Here is a 23687-nt window from a genome sequence, read left to right as displayed (position 1 = left end):
GTCTTGCTGCGTGAATTAGTAAGTAGGCCGAAGGAAGAGGGGGAAATGCTAGACAGATACAACTCCATGTGGCAACGGGCTGTCAGATAAAGGGGCATCTCAGGTCAGTGGGGAGAGAGGTGTTTTAATAAGTGGTGTTACAGGCCGGGCACGATGGCTCACGCCTGTAATCCTAGTACTTTGGGAGGCCAAGGTGGACAGATCATTTGAGCCCAAGAGTTTGAGACCAGCCTGGGCAATGGGCAAAACTCCATCTCTATATCCTTTTTTTAAATAAATAAATTTTAAAATATTATTTTTAATTAATATTTTAAAAAATAAGTGGCGTTGCAGTAAATGAATAGATTTAAAAAGATAAAATGGGGTCAATTCTTTATAAAATGGACTAGGACACATTCCCAACAGACCACGAGTTTAATGAAAACCACCCGGCCATGCGTGTCCCAGCAGAGTCCACGGGTGGGTTCTTCTAGAACCTGGCAGCCTTTTTACCTACGATCATGTAAACATGTTCGTGTGGCTCAAAGACACCAGAAGCAAACGACAGACTGAGAAAGTAGCGGCGGCTTAAATATCTCTGCTCTATCAAGTGCTCCTAGAAATAGAGAAGGGAAAGGTCAGTCCTTGTAGAGAAGTGAAGAATGCACAGAAAAAAAGATGCGAATGTCAGAAGCACACGAAAAGACTCAACTTCGCTCTGAAGAGACGCGACACAGAGAACCCGTTTCTTACCCACGGACCGGAACAACCCATGCATCTGACCTCATGCTCTGTGGGGATGTGGAGGGAAGCCGGCCTTGCCCACACAGCTGTCCAGCGAGGAGGGGCGGTCCCAGTGCCAGTGGGAAGCTGGCCCTGGGACCTGGCACTCCCAGCACCCGCCTCCCACAGTCATGTCCAGCCACACCCAAGGCTCCTGTGCTTGGAGCCTGTCATTCTCATTCTTTTTCTTCATAACTTTGACATTTTTCCCCCAACCTGGAGTCTCCTTTCCCTTTTTCTTTTTCTCTCTCTCTCTTTCTTTTTTTTTTTTTTTTTTTTTTTTTTGGAGACAGAGTCTTACTCTCTCACCCAGGCTGGAGTGCAATGGCCCAATCTCGGCTCACTGCAACCTCTGTCTCCTTGGTTCAATCGATTCTCCCTGCCTCAGCCTCTCAAGTAGCTGGGACTACAGGTGTGTGCCACCACGTCCAGCTAATTTTTTGTATTTTAGTGGAGACGGGATTTCACCATGTTGCCCAGGGTGGCTCGAACTCCTGAGTTCTGGCAGTCTGCCCGCCTCTGCCTCCCAAAGTGCTAGGATTACAGGCGTGAGCTGCCACCCCCGGCCACCTTTCCCTTTTTCTCTGCCTGGTTAACTCCTGGTTAGCTGAGCTGTCGAGCCCCAGGTGGAGGGCCTCCCCCATCTCTGCCGCCCGCCCCACTGCTGTGTTGGTGGCTTCTGAGCTCAGCGCAGCCTCCTGGGAACGGTCCCTACAGCTCTAGGTCTTGGTGGCAAAAATGCTGCCTTCCTCTCACCTGCATCCCTTGTGTCTAACAGGGTGCCTGGCACATAATAGGTGCTCAGAAAAATGCTTGAACTTGAACGACTATAGAAATTTCACACAAATGTGTCAGGAATATCACATTGTAAATTCCTGTTCTGCAAGAACACGGCCAGCAGTCCTGCAGCTTCCTGATAAATGAATTCTTCTCAAAACAATGAACATGGCTTATTCTTTTTCTCCTTGCATTTTGGATCAGTGGCATTACTTTTGGTTTGTCTTTTTTTAAATAATATTTTTATTTCACTTAGAAAATAACCTTCTTCTGACCCTGGACCTATTAATATTTTTTCTGAATAGTAAAATTGAACTTTCCCCCTCATACAAATTTATTTTTAAAATAAGTTAAGGGCTGAAAGTGTTGGAATTTTTTTTAGAATGGAAATAAAATATTTTGACATTCGTTAGTTCCATAAAAAGCTGTTATAAAAACCAACAATGTTCTGATTTCATAAGAACCATATGCTCCACTGTTTATAAAAACACGATGATCCTGAATGCTAAACAATATTACCCCAGAATGAATTCTTGCAGAGATTTATATTTAAAGTCTCCCCTAACTCTATAGATAGACAGCAAGTTGCACAAATTCTTCCATTTTTCTGTTCACTTCTAACAGCACAATTCTGACGTTTCCCTTTGGCCCTCAGCGTATTCATATTGAGACAGGGCCCTCTGAGAAGACACGTGTCAGCATGAACTGTGCTGCTCCACTTCCTTCTTCCCCAAAACAAGGTCACATGATCCCCGAGGGTGGTTTCCCCACCACAGTGCCCTTGCCTGTGCTTCTCCACTGACCTGAGCAGCAGCCTGGTGTAACCCAAAGACTGAGACCTTCTGCCCAAATCCAACGCTTACTAAAAGCCATCGTTTAACTAGACTCGGCGGTGGTGCCCCCCGCAGCTTCCTCTTCAGGTCCTCCTGGGACGACCAACGGCCTGAAAGTACTTGGAGACTGCCAAGGGCTACGTGTAGGTGACGTATGTAACTAAACTCCACCCAGCTCAAGCTCTAGCCACTCTGTGACTCTCTTGCCCACAGGAATTTCTCTGTCGCTCAGCACTTGGCCGCACACTCTGTGGGACTCTGGCTGCTTTGCGGTGATGACCGATACCCACAGCCTGTGTGTAAGCCGCGTGGGGAAAGGATCATACTTTAAACTTTTTATTCCTAATCCGACCCTACTTTATTCCTTCTCAGCAGCTCTGTGCTAAGCACCCGAAGGTGCGCATTGAATCCTTCAGCACTTTAACGGAAGGGTGCATTTGGCTGTAAACATTCAGCCCAGTCCTTTATCAATAGGCCACGTGCTTCCTTAAACTGGCGCTGTTTACTTCCCAAGTCAAGTCTAGGGTGTGTAACAGTAAAGTGCAAGGATTGGAGGTGGGGTCGGGAGGAAGGAAAAAGCTTTTACCACAATATATCTACCACCGACGCCAGCTGACACGGTCCAGCCATCATCCAGCAAGCCACGATTTTAAACACAATTTAAATGAAATGCTCATTTATTGGGATGCAAGGTAAGACCTTGTCCCCAGCCCCGCGGGGCTCCTGTTCCAGTTGGGAAGACCACAGTAGAAGCAGATACTATAATGTGCCAAACACTATTCCAAGAGATGAAGCAGGAGCGGGAAATGAGAAGTCGGAGCCGCGGCCTCCAACCGAGGGACACAGGGAAACTGAGAAGAATTCATCACGAAGGAGACATTCCCGAGCCACACCCCCAGGTCCTTCATCAGTGAGCGTCCCCGCGTCTCTGATGAGTCTCTGTCCTTTGTTGGGATGCCTGTCCCACCTAAACCTCCAGAGCTGAGTCCAGGCTTAAGGCCTCTTCCCCAGAGGTGCTTCCCTCATTAACCCTGTTCCATTCCAAACATTCCTTTCTTTCTTTTTCGTTTTTTTTTTTGAAGACAGAATCTCACTCTGTCGTCCAGACTGGAGTGCAGTGGCACATTCTCGGCTCACTGCAACCTCCGCCTCCCGGGTTCATGCGATTCTCCTGCCTCAGCCTCCCGAGTAGCTGGGACTATAGGCGTGTGCCACCACGCCCAGCTAATTTTTGTATTTTTAGTAGAGATGAGGTTTCACCATGTTGACCAGGCTGGTCTCGAACTCCTGACCTCAGGTGATCCACCCACCTAGACCTCCCAAAGTGCTGGGATTACAGGCATCAGCCACCGCGCCCAGCCAGCCAGGCTGGTCTTGAACTCCTGACCTCAGATGATCCACCTGCCTTGGCCTCCCAAGGTGCTGAGATTACAGGTGTGAGCCACCACGCCCGGCCCCGAACATTCCTTTCTTCTCCATCCTTGGCCAATTATGTCACCTATTTTGATTGCTTCACCTTATTCTGCCAACGTTGATATTACTTATCATTGTAAAGATATCCCAAGCCTCCCATCCCAAGCCTAGTTCTCAACTAGGGTATAAACTCCTGGAAGGAGTCAGGCCAACCCCATTTCCCTCCTTACCTAGCCCAACACCAGATTACTCTGAAGCACAGTAAAAAAAAAAAAAAAAGAGAGAGGTTTTTACTAAGATTATTCCCCTGCATAATTGAGTCATCAAAAGAGGACAAAATCAATAGTGGAAGAAAGGTCAGCCCAGTGAAGGATTGTAAAAAAACCATGTGTCACGAGGAAGCGAAGTTCCACAAGTGTTTGCATAAACAAACATGATGAAGCTAAGCCATGGGGCTATTACTCCAAAGTGCTCATAAATTTGCTTCTTTTCTACACTGATAAAAAGTATCATTTTTCTCTATACTGTTTTTAGTGCACAGACATGAGAAAAAGTTTTTGCACGTGAAGACTGGCTTTGCTCTTACAAATTAAATCCATTGAACCACCAGCACCGTGTATGGAAGTTTCTTCAGGAAGCTACTTTATTACATGTGAAACTGATGAAAATTTTCTTGAGTATTCATAGTGAGATTTTTAAATATGATTATTTTAGGGAAAAAAAATCAAGTTATTTGGTTTTAGATATACAAATAAAATGTTTTTCAGTAAATAAATAATAAAAATGCATGAGACTATACAGATTCTAATATTATTGCAATCCTTGAGTAATAAAACACATTCTGCAAAGTGCACTGTCTCTGAAGCTCCAGATCACGACACATGGTGGCTAAGATACTACAACTCCCTTTCTCTCCCCTAACCAACATGTAAGTGATGCAGATAAAATAGAAACAAAATGTGTTTTAAAATATGCTGCTGACATTGAAGGGAAGAAAGACAGGAAACTGGCTGGGCACGGTGGCTCACGCCTTTAATCCTAGCCCTTGGGAGGCTGAGGCAGATGGATTACTTGAGTTCAGGAGTTCAAGACCAGCCTGGCCAACATGGTGAAACCCGGTCTCTACTAGAAATACAAATATTAGCCAGCATGGTGGCTCACGCCTGTAATCTCAGCACGTTGGGAGACCAAGGTGGGCCGATCACTTGAGGTCAGGAGTTCAAGACCTGCTGGGCCAACATGGTGAAACCCTGTCTCTACTAAAAATACAAAAATTAGCCGGATGTGATGGTGCATGCCTGAAGTCTCAGCTACTTGGGAGGCTGAGGTAGGAGAATCGCTCGAACCCAGAAGGTGGAGGTTGCAGTGAGCTGAGATTGTGCCACTGTACTCCAGCCTCGGCAACAGAACAAGACTCCTCAAAAAAAAAAAAAAAAAAAAAAAGGAAGAAGGAAACTTCCTAGGTGCAAGAAATGAAGAGTGGAAAAAGGCTGAGTAGAAGGCTCGAGTTGGTACTGAAAGCACCCAGGCTGAGGAACCAATCCAGACAGAAGCAACAGGGCTTACAAGGCAGGGTTTTCTGCCCTCTGGAGACAGGAGGCAGGACATGGAGGTGCCATGGCTGTGCAAGTCCAGGGCACTCAAAGATAGGCCTAGTCCCTGAAAAGGGGGTCCAGATAAGTGGTAAGAAAGTATTCCACGTGCCTCAGAGTCTAGATGACGAGTCAGGTCTCCTGTGAGCAATCAAAGCCTCACACCTGCACCGCAAGTGAGCACAGAATCCAAATGCAAGGAGCCCACAGGGCAGAGAAATCACAAACCACAAACGTTACCTGAAAACTGATTCAGAACTTTTGTGAAACCCCAGGCCCTTGCAGGAAAAATTATAGTTGCAAACCCACAGCCAAGAGTACACAAGTCTCCTACCAAAAAAAAAAAAAAAAAAAAAACAATCAAAACTCCTCACCAAAGATAAGTTCGCAGTAAAAACTTATAAAACACAAAATAAATAAATCACTACAGTCAGTGGCAACAAAGATACAAGTAATACAGCAGCCGCCACAAGAACCAGACACAATAGAACATTCTGAAAGAGACTTAAGAAAACAATGTTAAACATGAATAAAGTCATGCCTGTAATCCTAGCTACTCGGGAGGCTGAGGTGGGACAATCACTTGAGGCCAAGAGTTCAAGGCTGCAGAGAGCTATGATTGCAGCACTGCACTCCAGCCTGGGTGATAGAGTGAGAGTCTGTCACTAAAAAATAAAAAATAAATCAGTAAAGATACAAAATAAGGAACACAAAACATAAGGAAAATGGAAGACTATTTTTAAAAGAATAAGAAGATTTAAAAATGAGCCAAATAATTTACAAGCACAAAAAACAGATGGGTTAAATGGAAGTTTAACCATGGATGAAGAGAGAATAAGTGAATTAATTAAAAGATTGTCACAGGAAAATTACCCAGAATGCAGCACAGAGATACAAGGAAGGTGATCATCTCAAAAGCGGGTAATGGTAGAGACACAGATGGTAGAATGAAAAGGGCTAATCTATATCTAATAGGAATTTCATTAAAAGGGTATAGATAGAAGGAGAGAAAGCACTTTTAAAAAGATTTTGCCTGATAATTGTTCAACTTAAAGAATGACATTAATTCAAAGATTAAAAGTCCCAAGCAGTATTATAAAATAAAATAAAACAAACAAAAAACTCAGCAACTGCCAAGTGAAACAGTGCAGCTTCACTTTGATTTGGAACACCGAAGTCTGAAAGAAAACTCTTAAAAGCATCTAGAGAAAAAATTGATAACGTTGAACTTTACCCATGCTCTGAGATCCTAAACAACCGCAAAGGCTAAGAAATCCTAGCACTATCTGTAATTTCCAGAATGGCTTATTGCAAAGAACCTCCCTTCCCTACCAGACTTAGATAAAATGCACAGATGCCTTAGATAAGACTTCTCAGACAGAAAATGGAACAGTGGCTACCAGCAGCTGAGGGAGGGGAGACGGGCAGTTCAGTGTTTAATGGGTTTGGAGTTTCAGGATGGGATGACAAAAAATGCTGTGAAGATGGATAGTGGTGATGGTTGCACCAGATCATACTTTGTCCCATTGAACTGTATACTTAAAAATGGCTAAAATGGTAAACTTTTATGTCAGGTATATTTTTCTACAATTATAAATTTTATATATAAAAGCACATGAATTGTATAAACAGAAATAGGTTAGCACAGTATGTAAACTCGTGCGTCATTTGAAGCAGAGAGAAAGGGGAAAACTTCACCATGATCTGTCTTTGAGGGAGCTTCTCCTCTGAAGCAGCGGAAGCTGGGGAGGGAGGGTCGGTTCTTGCTGCTTCTTTTGATGACTTTGATGTTGGGACAGATATTTTATAGAAAATGGGTTTCTCCTGCTCTTCCAGAAAAATTCTCTTAACAACATGGAAGGTAGATATCTCAGAATACTATAAATTAAGAGGACAGCCCCCACCATTAAAAGAGTAAAACTATTAAAGTCAGCTGCCTGCATCTGTGTGGGTTTATTTCTGAACTCTTCTCCGTTCCATTGATGATGTATCTGTTGGTTTGCCTCTATCACGCTGTCTTAATGATTTTAAGTCTTTAAATCGGGTAGTGTGAGTCCTCCAACTCTGTCCTTTTCCCAAGTTGTTTTGGCTATTATTGTTCCTTCACCTTTCCATATAAATTTTATCACCAGCTTTTTCATTTCTACAAAACATCCTGCTATGATTTGGGTTGCCATTGTATTGACCGCCTTTATTTGTTTTTAAAATAGCTTTATTGGGATGTAGAACAGCTTTCCTCTGATTAATGTTGGCATTCAGGTAAATATATCTTTTCCATCCCTTTCCTTTTTCCATCTTTTAAATCCTTTTTCCCTTTTTCCTGACATTTATTTTTGATTGAGGATTTTTTATAATTCCATTTATGTTTTTTGTTAGCTTATTGTATATATCTCTAGCTTGTTATTGTCTTTGGTGGTTGTTTTAGGGTTTACCATATGTAACTTAGAGGCTGCCTGCAATCGGATTCTATCGCCTAACATACCAAATAAGGACCATACGAAAGTACACTTGCACGCCCACTCCCAGCCTTCACACTGTTGCTCACGTGCATTTTATGTCTGCATGTGTCATGAGCTCCACAATCCATTGTTATTTTTCTTTAATCAGTTAACTAGATTTGGAAGAGTTTTTTTTTTTAATAAGAAAAAGCGTCTTTTGCATATGTCCACATGTCCTTCAGGACAGAATCCGTTGTACACTCCTTGTGGTGTGTCTCTGGCGATTAATTCTCTCAGCTTTCCCATGTCTGGAAATGTCTTTGTATTTGAAAGACATTTTCACTGGCACAGAACTCTGGATGGACTGTTTCTCTTTCCGTACTTTAGAGGTGCTCGTCCTGTATCTTTTGATTTGCATTGCTCTGTGGAGAAGCCTAAGGTCATTTTCATGTCTGACCCTGAGTCTTCAACGTGTCTTTTCACTCTGGTCATTTTATCTCTGGTGTTTCTCTGTTTGTTTGTTTGTTTGTTTGAGATGGAGTCTCACTCTGTCACCAGGCTGGAGTGCAGTGGCACAATCTCAGCTCACTGCAACCTCCGCATCTTGAGTTCAAGTGATTCTCCTGCCTCAGCCTCCCAAGCAGCGGGATTACAGGTGTGCGCCACCATACCCAGCTAATTTTTGTATTTTTGGTAGAGACGGGGTTTCACCATGTTGGCCAGGATGGTCTCGATCTCTTGACCTCGTGAGCCACCCGCCTTGGCCTCCCAAAGTGCTGGGATTACAGGCGTGAGCCACCGTGACCCACCTCCGGCCGACTTCTTCAAATGTTCTCTGAGCGCCCACTCCCGTCACCTTTTGGGACTGCAACTCCCGCTGTATTTGGCTTCTTGGAAGCCAATACATCACGGTCCCATGGCGCCATGATGCTCTGTTCACTTCCTTTTTAATTGTGGTAAAAAATACATATAACAAAATTGACATTTTCACCATTTCAAGCGTGCCGTCCAGGGGCCTCAAGCTCATTCACACTGTGGGGCTTGCGTCAGCCCCAGCTGTCCCCGGAGCCCACTCTGTCCACTCGCTATGGAGTCTCCCTGGTTTCACGTTGGTCATTTCTGTTGCTGCGGCCTCAAGCTCACCCGTCTTTCTCCTGCATCCCAACCAGTACGTTCGCGTCTCCTCTATGGCATTGTTTTCATCTCCAGATGTTTTATTTGGGTCTTTTTACAATTTTTCATATCTCCACTCAACGTGTTTACATTTTCCTCTACTTCCTTGAACACACAGATTTATAACAACTGTTTTCACCTTCTTTACTAATTCTATCATTTGTGTTATTTCTCGCTCTATTTCCGTTGCCTGAGTTTTCTCATTAGAGGTCATATTTTCCTCCTTCCTTGAATCATGTCTGGTAATTTTTGATGTCAGACTTTGCTAATTACTCCTAACTGGGTGCGCCATGTTTTGACCCTCCAATCCCAGTAATTTTTCTTCGGCTTTATTATGGGATGCCAGCAGTTACTTGGAAACAACTTGACCCCTCGAGGCTTGCATTTAAGTTCTGCCGCATGGCACCAGCAGCCTTTACTCCAGGGCTAACTTCTCACTCTACCCAAGGCCTCGTGTATCACGAGGTATTTCTGCCCCGGCGGGAGCACTCACAATTCCCAGGCCTGTGTGAGCTCTTCAGACTTTCTCCCGGGCTCCTCCCCGGTGGTTCTTTCCTGGCCTCCTCCTTCTTACCGCTCCTGTGCTGGTCAGTGCTCAGCAGAGGCTTGAGGGGAACCCTCTGCCCTTCTCCAGATGTGACCCTATCCAGCGACACAGGCTGCTGCTGGGGAGAGGAAGAGGCCTCAGGCACTGACGTCCTTCCGAGGAGCAGGAGGGCAGAGCCTGGGAGCAGGACCACTCAGCCAGCCCTTGGTAGCTGAAGGAGGATGAGCAGGGCTTTCCAAAGGCCACGCGCATTGATTCTGAGCCTTCCGGGGCTCTCCTACCACCCTGGGAATACACCACGACCCAGTGCCGAGGAACGCATTTGACAGAAAGCCTTATTGTTAGTTGCTATCATCACAACGAAATTACTATCAACAAACTGGATATATAAAAAATGTCTATTTACTTAAAACGATGAACATATGGATTACAGATGTCCCTCGACTTATGATGGGGTTGTGACCTGAGAAACCCATTGTAGGTTGAAAATATTGCAAGTTGAAAATGCATTTGATACACCTAATTTACCAAGCATTGTAGCTCAGCCTAGCTTGCCTTAAGTGTGCCCAGAACACACATATTAGCCTACAGGTGGGCAAAATCACCAAATGGAAAGCTTGTACACTAAAGTGTTGACTGTTTCACGTAGTTTACTGAATACTGTACTGAAAGCAAAAACCAGAAGGGTTGTAATGGGCACTCGAGACACAGTGTCTACTGAATTTCTATCTCTTTCACACCTTCCTAAAGTTGAAAAATCTACCTCAGGGACCGTCTGTATTTATAATCACAATTAGTCAAATGATAGGATAAATTGCACATTTCATTACTCAAACCCCAATGCAAAATTTGTATTTTTAATGTGGAAGTTTGCTTTATAGGACATCTTGAAAAGCACTTACCTTTCAAAATGATATGTCTTATTAATCAGAGGGTGGCCAGGACGATCACATTTCACCAGAACTGTTTCCTGAGAGAAAAGAGTAAAACGATGTCATAAGACTTTGTGTGCTGCGTTAATTAAACACAAGCCCCACCAACCCCAGCCTGCCGCCTGTTTTTGTAAACAACAAAGTTTGCCTGGAACACAGCCCTGTCCTTTGTTTACAGACTGTGTATGGCTGCTTCTTCCTCAAGGGCAAAGTTGGATGATTGAGTTGGAGACCACGTGGTCTTCAACGACGAAAATATTAACTCCCTGGCCCTTTCCCAAAAAGGTTTGCCGACCCCCATAAAGAGAAGAAGAAAGTCGCATCTACTGAGGAACACACAACAGAGCTCCTCAATCTGCCACAGGCTGAGGGTTCAACACCCAAATTACTGACTCTAAGGGCCCTTGACAGTTCGCAGGAGAGGTTTTCAAATGGCAAAAAAATCACATCTCAAACATCATTATAGTCCATCGTAACCAGTGGAACTAACATGTCTGTTTCAAAAACAAATTTCGATCTTGCTGGACTGTATTCTTAAATTATATCCTGTGTAAGGGAAGCTAAGGCATTTTTCAGCAAGAAATCTGAAATTAGTTTAGTTTCACTTAAGCAAAGAAAAGATGAACCTGGATTGGTTCCAGTTCTAAAACAAAATGTGTATTCATGAAATAGCAGGGGTGATAGGAAGAATGAAAACCACAACTGCAGTGGCGAATAACCCAGAGGCACTGGATTTTTTCCATAACAGTGTTTAGCGGATGCTAGGATGATACCACCACACCTTCTTCTTAGTAGTGTGTGTGTCTGTGTGTGTGTGTCTGTGTGTTTGTCTGCAATAACATGTCAAAGAAGTGGCCTATTTTATAAAGACAAAAGCTGTGAGATTCAACAGCTGTTTGTGGTTGTTGTTGCTGTTTGTTACTCGCTCACTGTTGGACGGGCAGTCGTGGGCAGCTGCCGGACTATTGCTGCCTCTGGATTCTGTGAGGTCTCCGATGTGAAATGCTGATATAATCAAATAGTGAACCTGTACTGTCTTGCCAGAGGTGAGAGGCCGCGGGAATCCCCGGCGTTTCTCTCAGTGGGGCAGCTCAGGAAGCAATGACGGAACGCCAGCCTCAGCCCCACGCTGCCTGGGGACAGAGCCTCGGCTGTGCCTCGGAGGCAGCCTTGGGTTGCTCCCTGCCCCATGCCCACTGCTATTGTCCAGTGTAATGAAACAGCGCCCTGGCTATCCCCTAACTGGCCTCTGCCTCCAGTCCAGCACCCCTCCCACCTGTCCTTTATGTTGTTGCTGTAGAAATTTTTCTCAAATGCAAATTAGAAAAGAAGAAAGCAGATGAAGTCACCGAAGCCAAAGAAAGAAAGTGAAGAGGGAGGGAGTGGGTGATGCAGAATGCCACCTGCTGCGGAGAGGTCGCTTGGGTCCTTGTTCAAAACTCTTTATTGGATTTGGTAGACTGGGAGGTCACTTGCTACCGTGATTTGTATCCAATTTCCTGGGATGACTTTTGAGAGAGTGGGTGGGGATGCAGGCCCCACCACAGTGGCTCTGGCAATGCCGGGAGGAGCAGCCGGTGGCTGGGGCGGTCCGTGGTCTCCATTGCAGCACAGAAACGACCACCAGGATGTGGAGGTTGCGCGTGCTCGTGCTCCGGCACGGCTTTCACAGAAGAAGCTTATGTCTCTGCTGAGTATTTACTGGGCAGTCACCGTGTACCAGAAACTGTTTCGGAACCTGCATGTTCTTACATGATAATGTCACATCCCTTACGCCAGAAGCAGCTCTTCAGTTCCCTTCACGCTCAAAACACCGAAGCAAAACTCCGACACCCGCCAGGACCAAGCCCCTGGCCTCGCCGTAAGAACAGACCTCCCAGTCCCTAATCCAACCACCAGCCTAGGCCCCTTGCTCTTTTCTCGCGGCATATTTTCATTTTTCTGCTGTCCACTTCGGGGACCGTTCCTTTGATGCTATGCCAGAATGTAATCCTAGTGCTCCAGTATGAACCGTACAGGAACACACACCCCAGAGTGTTTTACTGCTGTCTTCAAGTGTCCAAGCTTTAACCATAAAGAAAAGCAAACGAAAAACACAAAGGTCCACAATGTCTGACCCGGAAGCTCAAGGGACACCATACAAGAAACGTGCAAAGCCATAAAAACAAGCCTGAGTCCAAAGGGTCCCCATGCTATTTAGAACTTCATTCCACAGTGAGATCATTCGATTTTAAACATCTGAAATTATTCCACAGCAAAGTTTAGTTTTTCCAAACAGCTTCAATGCTTTCCTGCCTGTCCAAAAACTCTCCCCACTCATGATACTAAATACCCTTAATCTCACAAGAAGGATTCATTTCTCTTGGCTTTTTAAACAACTTTCTTTTACCCAAATTTTCAAGCTCTTGACAGCATCCTTCTTTTCAAGATGGGACGGCCCATCTGGAGCCACTCCCCTGAAGAGGCCTGAACACAACTGCATGGGGGACGCATGGCCCCTGCCTCAGGAATCACAAGGTTCCCATGAAACAGCCTGTGAAAAGCACCTGGCTCAGAGGCAATGATCAGTAAAAACTGTTTTCCTTACATTTACATGCTGTAGCATCTAGTTTTTTATTTATATCCAATTTCCTAGGATAACTTTAAAAGCACTTGGGGCATAAAATTCTTTGCCATCAAATTTCAGAGCTAAAAGTACATTGAATTCACCCTCTCCATTTTAAGGAAACCTGAGAGGAAGAGGAGACCCGTGAGCAACATGCAGACAGAGTCAGGGACTCTCCCAGAGGCAGACACAAAACAGCCAGGAGGGAGGGACTGCACATCTACAAGCTCCGTGCAAGCCAAGGCTGCCTGCTGTGGATATCAACAGTCCTGTGGATGGTGGTTCAAGGCCCAGTGAACCCACGTTAAAAAAGAACAAGTAATGTATTAAGGACCATACAGTCTTTGACCATTAAAAATTTTGTCTCAGGTGTATCAAATCTATCAGTCCTGCCAAGCACCACCAGAAAAATATGCTTTACATTGGCTGCATGTAACTAAATAAGTGTCATCTGATACATAGGCTCTGTTGACTATATTCAGACATTCAGGTCAGTAACTGTCAAACTTAACAATAAGGGAGAATCAGGGACGAACAAAGACAGTTCAACAAGAACTTGACACAAAGCCAGAAATCTGTTCTCCCATGTCTGATTATCAACAGAGTGGATATAAATTAAATGAAAAATGAAAATAAATAGCCTTTAAGACAGCTACCAGGAACTAGGGCAGCAGCCAGATTCTCCGAGATCGACTTTATTAATAGATTGAATCCAAACAATGAAATGCTGAATTAGATTGCAAATGGAAATGAAGTGCCGTGTTACACGTCCAATACAAACTCAAACTCTCTTTAGACTTTTGGAAATAAAAACATAACGTGGGAGCCAGGAGATACAAGGTCACAAAACGGATCATTTGCTTTCTCAGCAGATTTGATGGCATGAAGCCCTTCAATGAACAGGCCTATCAAATTAAAAAGCAACATCTTGGATTCTGATTTAAAAACAGAATCCAAAATGCCCCAATAAAATTTTATTCTATTTTGACGAGTAAGATAGAAAACCTCAAATATCCAAATCTGAAGATTCGATGGAACTTTGGCAGGAATGGGAGAGGACTGCCAAGAGAATGAATAAAGTAACAAGGAACAGTAACAACAAACAGTGATGTTAATAATCATAATAAGCTTTCCCCAGGGGCTGGGGCCAGGCCTCAGCCTCAGGATGCATTTCCTCACTGAAAAACTCCTTCAGGTTAACCAGGATGCAAACAGGGAAGTGTAGAAAGGCAATTACTAACCACAAATACTCTGTGTGTTCACTTATAACAGGAGGGGATTGATAAGGTCCCAAGGGCTCCTGTTAACACGAAGTCCTGATCATGAGGATTTAATCTGTCTCCTTTTGTTTGACTCAAGAATACTGGTGCTTAAGGCATCAAGTGAGATAAATATATATATATATATTTGCATGGTGGGAGCAAAGTCAGCAAGACGCTGACGAGAGAGAGCTGGTGCTCAGCTCCCTCTGCCCAAGAAAGGACCAAGGCAATGACTACACAGCTGAGCTCGGACTACGTGGAAGGGAGAGAGCTAAGATCTGGCAGAGTGTGCAGTGCAACATGGGAGTGGAGAGGCACCTGTGTTGACCGGAAGTCCAGGAGGGCAGAGTGGAGGCACCTGGCTTCTGCAGCCCCATCTCCCCTGCCTGGGTCAGATCTGCCTGGAGTCAGAAGGGACTTCCCCTTGCAGGGAAAAGGAAGCAGCAGATCCCCACCAGCCCCCACAGAAAACACCTACAGTCCTTACAGCAGGGGAATCCTGCAGTCCTCACAGGCCCTGAGCCATTTGGGAGCTGCAGAGAATTCACGACACAGCTCCATGGCCCCAGATTAGGAGCACAAGGTGTGCACTGCTCACCCCCCAGCCATCCCTGTGAGCCAAGCTGCTGCAGCACAGCCCCATCTTGAGACCAGAGCCACCTCTGGAGCATACCCTGCTCTGGGGAATGGAAACCACAGCCATTCTCCAGCCTTGGAGCTCCATCTTCATGACTCCAAGCCTACACGGGTGGCTGAACGTCACAACCCCAGCTGCATGGAGCCCGGGCCCAGGATCAGCTGTGACTCCGGCCTTGCACAGCAGGGAAACCAACCCCCATCACTGCCCTACCAGCTGGAGGAACCTGGCAGTCCCACCCACAGCAACCCTGCCCTTGAGTTAGCCAAGCTGCTGTTCACCTTTCCCCAAGCAGGAGAGGCACCTGAGCCTCCTAGTGGCTAATACACCTCCAGGCCAGAGGAGGGGCTGTGCACCTGTGCTCAGGACATGAGAAACAGCCCCACAGTACCCCAACACCCTACAGACATGCTCCTCACCTGCCCAATAAGCGCCTGAGAAACAGCCCCGTTTCTCAGCCACCAACAGTAAGCATATCCCCGAACCAGGCATGCAGCCTTGCACCTGTACCCCAGGCCCAAGAAACAGCCGCATAGTTCAACCCTGGTGGACACATCCCAGGCCAGCCACACAGCCTGAAACCTGTACTCCAAACCCACGAAACAGCCACACAAGTCACCCCTGGCAGATATACCTCAGGCCAGCTGAGCAGCCATGTGCCCTTGTCCCAGGCCTAAGAAGCAGCCCTGTGGGCAGCCCCTGGCAAACACACCCTCAGGCCAGCCAAGCAGTCAAGCAGCTATGACCCAGACATGGGAAACAGCCCCTTGAATTGGCCCCAGAAGACATACCCCAGACGAGCTGAGCAGCCTTGTGTCGGTGTCCTGGATCAGAGAAACAACCCTATAAGTCACTCCTGGCAGGCACACTCCCAGGTCAGCTAAGCAACTGTGTGCCCATGCTTCTGGCTGGAGGAACAGCCATGTGGCTCCAACTCCAATGAGCCAGATCCCATGTTGGGTGACCTATCGTGTGCACGTGTGTATCCCGAACCCGAGATATAGCCTGAGAGCCTACCCTTGGAAAAGCCGCATCACTGTTACCACAGACTCCCTCACTGTCGGCCACTGAGAAACTCACAAACACCACTAGTGTGTATGACAGCTAAAGGAACAATATGGAGACTACATTACTGTGTCCATCTAGAACCACGCACCCTAAGTCTTTCCTCCTGAAACCTACTCCATAAAATTGGAAGAGACAATTTTTTCACCAGATGTATAGGAGTCAATGTTAGGGACACAGCAACCATGAAAAAGCAGGGAAATATGTAACCTCCAAAGGGAAGTAATAATCCTCTAGTAACAGAACCTAATTATAAGGAAATATATGAAATACCAGAAAAAGAATTCAAAATAACAATCTTAAGGAAACTCAGTGATACAAGAAAATACAGACAATTCAATGAACATAGAAAAACAATTCATAATTTGAATGAAAAATACAATAGACAGAATTATAAAAAAGAATCAAATCTTAGAGCTGAAGAATTCAATGAAATATATGATATAATAGAGAAATAAAAAATACAATAGAGAGCTTCAACAACAGACTAGACCAAATAGGAAGGAAAAAATTCTAAACTTGAAGACAGGTCTTTTGAAATAACACAGGCAGACAGAGGGAAAGAGAGATAATAAAAAATAATGAAGAAAGCTCACAGGATTTATGGGACAGCATTAAGTGAATCAATATTTGTATTATGGGCATTCCAGAAAGAGAAGAGAAAAGCTGAGGAAAACATATTTAATAAAAATACAGCAGAAAACTTCCCAAGTCTTGTGAGAGAAATGGACATCTAGGTCCAGGAAGCTCAAAGAACCCCCAGGCAGGTCCTCTCCAAGGCACATTGTAGGAAAATTGTCAAAAGTCAAAGACAAATAATTTTAAAAGCAGCAAGAGAAAAGCATTAAGTCACATATAAGTCCATTAAACCAACAGTGGATTTCTCAGCAAAGACTTTGCAGTCCAGGAGAGAATGGGATAATATAGTCAAACTGCTGACTGAAAGAAAAAAATAATTCAGCCAATAATATTATACCCAGCAAAGCTATCCTTCAGAAATGAAAGAAAAATAAAATCTTTCACAGACAAGTAAAAACTAAAAGAATTCATTACCACAAGACGGGACTTACAAGAAATACTCAAGGGTGTCTTACATGTGGAAGTGAAAAGACAATAACCACCATCATAAAAAATACAAAACTATAAAAGTCACTTGTATAGCCAATGCAAAAAGAAGATACCAAAAGGAATCAGACTCACTACAGAAAACCACCTAAATGCAAAAAATAAACAATAAGAGAGGAAGTAAGAAGCAAAGGATAGACAAAACAATCAAAAAGCAGTCAATAAAATGACAAGAGTAAGTCCTCACCTACTAATAATAATCTTGAATGTAAACAAATTAAATTTCCCACTTTAAAGATGTAAACTGCCTGACAGATTAAAGAACAAGACCCAACTATATGCTGTCTACAAGAAACTCACCTCACCTCAACCGTAAAGAGACGTATAGACTGCAAGTGAAGGGATGGAAAAAAATATTCCAAGCAAAGAGAAACCAAAAGCAATCAGGAGTAGCCTTACTTATGTAAGATAAAGCAGACTTCAAGTTAAAAGCCATAAAAAAGAGGACAGGAGGGACATTACACAATAAAGGGATCAATTCAGCAAGAGAATATGACAATTGTAAATATATTTTCACCCATATATATATAAAGCAAACATTATTAGATCTAAAGGGTAAGATAGGCCCCAATACAATATTCACTGAGGACTTCAACACCCCACTCTCAGCATTGGATAGATCATCTACACATAAAATCAACAAAGAAACATTGGATTTAAACTGCACCATAAACCAAATGGACCAGAAGACACTTACAGAACATTTCACTCAACAGCTACAGAATACATTTTTTCATCAGCAAATGGAACATTCTTCAGGATTGACCACACGTTAGGACACAAAACAAGCCTCAACAATTTTTTTCAATCAAAACCACATCTAGTGTCTTATTCGACCATAACAGAATAAAAGTCCACATCAATAACAAGAGGAACATTTGAAAATACACAAATACATGGAAATCGAGCAACATGCTCCTGAATGACCAATGGATGAAGGCGGAAATTAAGAATGAAAATTTAAAATTCTCTGAAACAAATTAAAATAGAAATATATCATACCAAAACCTATGGGACACAGCAAAAAAGTTAAAATTCTCTGAAACAAATTAAAATAGAAATACATCATTCCAAAACCTATGGGACACAGCAAAAGCAGTATTAAGAGCCCAGTCTGTAGCAATAAATGCCTATATTAAAAAACTAGAAAGATTCATATAAATGACATTATGATGCACCTCAAGGAACTATAAAAGCAAGAACAAATCAAACCCAAAATTAATAGAAGAAAATAAATAAAGATTAGAACCACAATAAAAGAAATTGACACAAAAAATACAGAAGATCAATGAAACAAAGTTAATTTTTAAAATAGACAAAGAAAATCAACAAACCATTAGCCAGACTAACAGAAAAAAGAAGGAAGACCCAAATAAAATCAGAAACAGAAAAAGAGATGTCACAACGGCTACCACAAAAATACAAAGGATCATCCAGAACTACTATAAACAACCATATGCCAATAAATTCAAAAACCTAGAAGAAACAGATAAATTCCTGGATACATATAATCTACCAAGATTGAACAAAAAAGAAATAAAAAATCTGAACAGACCAATAACAAGTAATGAGACCAAGTCAGTAATAAAGTCTTCTAACGAAGAAAAGTCTAGGACCAGAAGGCTTCACTACTAAATTCGACCAAACCTTTATAGAATAATTAATACGAATTCTTCTGAAACTATTGCAAAAAAAACTGAAGCAGGGGGAATTCTTGCTAACTCATTCTACAAGGCCAGCATAACCGGGATACCAAAACCAGACAATGACAAAACAATAACAAAAAACTATAGGCCAACATTCCTGATGAACATAGTTACAAAAATTCTCAGCAAAGTACTAGCAAACTGCATTGAACAGCACATCAAAAAGATAATACACCATGATGAAGTGAGATTTATCCCAAAATGTGAGGACAGTTCAAAATATGCAAATCACTAAACAAATTGGGTCACATCTACAGAATGAAGGACAAAAATCATGTGATCATCTCCAAAGATGCAGAAAAAGCTTTTCAAAATATTCAACATCCTTTCATGATAAAAAACAACTCTTAATAAATTAGGTATAGAAAAAAACAACCTCAATATAATAAAGACAATATATAACAAACCCACAGCTAACATCCTAACATCTTTCAGCTTTTTCTTTAAGGACTGGAATAAGACAAGGATGCCAAGTCTCACCACTCTTATCAATATGGTATTGGAAGTCCTAGTCGTAGCAATTAGGCAAGAGAAAGAAATAAAGAGCATCCAAATCATAAAGAAGGAAGTCAAATTATTTCTGCTTGAAGATAACATGATCTGATATATAGAAAATCCTAAAGACTCTACCAAAAATCTCTTAGAACTGATCAACAACTTTGGTAAAGTTGCAGGATACAAAATTAATATGAAAAAATCAGTATTGTTTCTATATATGAGCAATGAACTAAATGAAAAATAAATTTAAAAGGCACTCCCATTTATATACAATAGCTGCAAAAAATTTAAAATACCTAGGAATAAATTTAACCAAGGAGGTGAAAAACCTCTAAAAGGGTAATTAGAAAACACTAATGAAAGAAATTGAAGAGGATGCAAACAAATGGAAAGACATCTCATGCTCAAGAATTGGAAGAATTAAAATTGTTAAAATGACAATACAACCCAAAGCCATCTAGAGATTCAATGCAATCCTTATCAAAATACCAATGACATTTTTCACAGAAATTGAAAAAATTGTAAAATTTGTATGGAACCACAAAAGATTCCAAAAGGCCAAAGAAATGCTGAGAAGAAAGAACAAAGCTGGAGGAATCACACTACCTGCTCTCAAAATATATTACAAAGCTATAGTAACCAAAATAGCATGGTACTGGCATAGAAACAAACACATAGACCAGTGGAACAGAATAGAGAACCCAGAAATTAACCAACGTATCTATAGTCAACTGATTTTTTAACAAAGATGTCAAGAACACTCATTGAGGAAAGGATGGTCTCGTCAATAAACGGTACTAGGAAAACTGGAAGTCCACATACAGAAGAATGAAACTAGACCCCCACCTCTTACACTATACAGAAATCAACTCAAAATGGATCAAAGGCCTAAATGTGAGGCACAAAGTGATTAAACTACTGGAAGAAAACACAGAGGAAATGCTTCAGGAAAAGATTTTATGGGAATCTCTTTTGGCTTCAAGGAAGAAATTCTTTCATAAGGTAGGCCAAATCCATACAGTATTCCTTCATAAGGTAGGCCAAATCCATAAAGTAAACTAAAGAGAATGTTCTATTAAAGGAAAGAACAACAAATCCATGAAGTTCTCTCTCAGGCCATTTAAGATAAGAGTGATGCAGTAGGGCCTGTGGGCCCACAGAAATCCAAGCTATGACTGACCACAACAGGGAAATGTGATCTGAGAGACCAATAGATGCTTCTTTATCAACTAAGATGGATCCCAAGATTAAGGAAATAAAAGGTACCTGTGAGTCAGGGGTTCAGGGCTTGGCTGCCTGACAGCTTCCTAAATTCCTATGGCTACAAGAAAAACCACACTCTGCTAAACTCCCTAACAACGGGAGCCATCAGGAAAATCCCTAACTCTGATTCACAACCCAGACCACTGCAACCCTTATTAGGCAGAGGATCAGCCTTGCACAATTCTTTCCTGAGAAGCAGCTGCAGACCTCCAGCTATTTTCGGCCAGCTTATACAGACTGTGCACAAACTGTGTGTCCTGGAGTTCACCTTTTAACAGAGAGAGCTGGAGACTGTCTCTTCTCAGTTTGCAAACTGATATCACTGATAAAATCCCCCTTTCTACTCTTTAGCCATCCTGGTAGTCATTACCATTGACTGTGGTAATCATTTTACTGATTGTATGGTTTTGTGTTTGTTTTTGTTTTTGTTTTGAGATGGAGTCTCATTCTTGTTGCCCAGGCTGGAGTGCAATGACTCAATCTCAGCTCACTGCAGCCTCTGCCTCCCGGATTCAAGCGATCTCCTACCTCAGCCTCCCAAGTAGCTGGGACTACAGGCGCCCACCACCACGCCCAGCTAATTTTTTGTATTTTTAGTAGAGACAGGGTTTCACCATGTTGGCCAGGCTGGTGTCGAACTCCTGGCCTCAGGTGATCCATCTGCCTCGGCCTCCCAAAGTGCTAGGATTACAAGTGTGAGCCACCATGCTCAGTTGTAAAACTGATTACCACATGTGTCATCCAAAGATGGATGGTAATCATATACATCTGTATATTAAATTATCATGTTGTAGATGTCGAATGTATACAATTTTTGTCGATTTTACCTAAATAAAGCTGAATCAATCAATCAATCAATAATACTTTAAAATAAAGAATTGTAAAAGTTTTTCTTTCTGGGGACATAGTAAGAGCAATTTTAAAGTACGGCTATAACAATTTTCTTGGCCTTTTTAAAAAGTATAAGGCTATCAGTCCGTTAACTAAAACTACCTTTTGAAAAAGAGTTTCTAAAGTTTACAATACGTAACCATCATCAGACTGATTCAGGTGACGGGCCTTGTAGAACCGCAAACGAGACATATGGTAATCAACGTGACACAAAATCATCTTCAAAATGGCCATTGTGTCCTACATGACCTGAGATTTTCCTGAATTCAAAATTATCAATGTTAGTGAAGTGTTTAGCATTTCATGTGCTTTCTAAATTCATCTTGTGATCACCATAACAAGCTGAATGAAGGAGAGGCCCAGCATTTTTTTAACTGTTCTCACTGGGGACTTTGTAACGTACACAGAAATGGGGGAAACAGCACAAGACGTCCTCAGGTGCAATCGCCCGGTGCCACAAGTGTGGAATATCCAGCCAGTCTTGTTTCACAGACACTCCTGCAAAACCCACCTCCCTTTCCCCAGCATACTTTACATTCAAAACCAGACAACAGATAGTTGTATCGCTGAGTATTACAGGCTGCATTTTTAAATGATAAGAACACTTTTAAAGCACAATTTGCCCGGTGTGGTGGCTCACGCCTACAATCCTAGCACTTTGGGAGGCCAAAGCAGGAGGATCACATAAGCCAGGAGTTCAAGACTAGCCTGGGCAACATAGTGAGACCCCCCCCCCATCTCTAGAAAAAAAAAAGAAATAGAATACAATCACCATGCCATTCATCACACTTTATAAAATTAATGTCACATGGAGAGTGGCAGAACATGTCACCCCAAAATATGCCACTTTGGCATCAGGATTATCTTTACTTAAATGTTCCTGAGAAGCAGGAGGCTCACGCAGAGGATTCCAGCTTCCCCTCTTCCTCCTGCACTGAAGGCAGGACCTGACCCTCCCGTGAGAGCCGCGCTTGCTGGGCCAGGAGCAAAGCATGTTCTCGTCAGTAGATGGGGTCTGTGATGGTTAATACCCAGCATCAACTCGATCAGCGGATTAAAGGATACAAAGTATTGATCTTGGGTGTGACTGTGAGGCTGTTGCCAAAGGAAATTAACATTGGAGTCAGTGGGGTGGGAAAGGCAGACCCGCCCTTAATCTGGGTGGGCACCGTCTAATCAGCTGCCAGCAAATATAAAGCAGGCAGAAAAATGTGAAGAGAGAGACTGGCCTAGCCTCCCAGCCTGCATCCTTCTCCCGTGCTGGATGCTTCCTACCCTCGAACATCGGACTCCAAGTTCTTCAGCTTTGGATCTCGGACTGGCTCTCCTTGCTCCTCAGCGTGCAGATGGCTATTGTGGGACCTTGTGATCGTGTGAGTTAATACCTAATAAACTCTCCTCTACATATGTATCTATTCCATTCATTCTGTCCCTCTAGAGATCCCTGGCTAATACAGGGTCGAAGCTGAGCAGCTCTGCACAGACAGACCTGTTAGCACAGCCCTCGCCTTCCCTCTGTCTCCCATCTCGTTTGGCTGCTTGTCCACAGTGGCCTCTGCCCAACCCCGCAGGGCAGCGTGCAGGCTGTGCCACTCCTCAACTCTTCATTTTCCGGGGGGCTCCGTGTCAGGTAGACCCCACATTCAACAAATCCGATGCTCTTCCCCGTCAACCTGCCTTAGGCCAATTCCATTCTCAGGCTCCACCAGGGACCCTAGGAGGATAGAGGAGAAGGTTTGCCCCCCTATATACCCAGGACACATTCGGACTTCCCCCACTGTCCCAACAATGCCTGTGACAGTCAGCTCGTGCACTCCAGGCTCGCCTGTGACAGTCGGCTCGTGCACGCCAGGCTCGCCTGTGACAGTCGGCTCGTGCACGCCAGGCTCGCCTGTGACAGTCGGCTCGTGCACGCCAGGCTCCAAACCAGGACACACTGAGGCTGACACATCTCATTCTACTGTGTCCTCCTGCCTTTAAAAACAAAAGTTATTCTTAGAGAAGCCAGGCAGTCTGTTCTGTGAAGTGTCCGCATTCTGGCTTGGCAGATGGTTTTCTCTCCTTTAAAATGACTGTCCCCAAGACTTGATTAGATGCTGGTTTGATTTTGAAGCAAAAGTGCTTCATCAGTCCCACTGTGTCCCACCTGCTGCACCACCTCGGGACAT

At 43.4% G+C, this 23687-nt stretch overlaps 1 protein-coding gene across 1 annotated transcript in view; it reads right to left on the bottom strand.

The window, feature by feature from the left end:
* The window catches only part of KIF25 (kinesin family member 25), a 75247-nt gene that overhangs the window by 17027 nt on the left and 34533 nt on the right, over positions 1-23687 (bottom strand). The window contains 1 exon segment of the mRNA XM_063605552.1: positions 10438-10505. Within this exon segment, the coding sequence (XP_063461622.1) occupies positions 10438-10505 (68 nt within the window).

The sequence above is a fragment of the Pan paniscus genome, chromosome 5 (genome assembly GCF_029289425.2).
Source record: "Pan paniscus chromosome 5, NHGRI_mPanPan1-v2.0_pri, whole genome shotgun sequence".
Lineage (NCBI taxonomy): Eukaryota > Metazoa > Chordata > Mammalia > Primates > Hominidae > Pan > Pan paniscus.
This window is presented reverse-complemented; position numbering and strand designations above follow the sequence as displayed.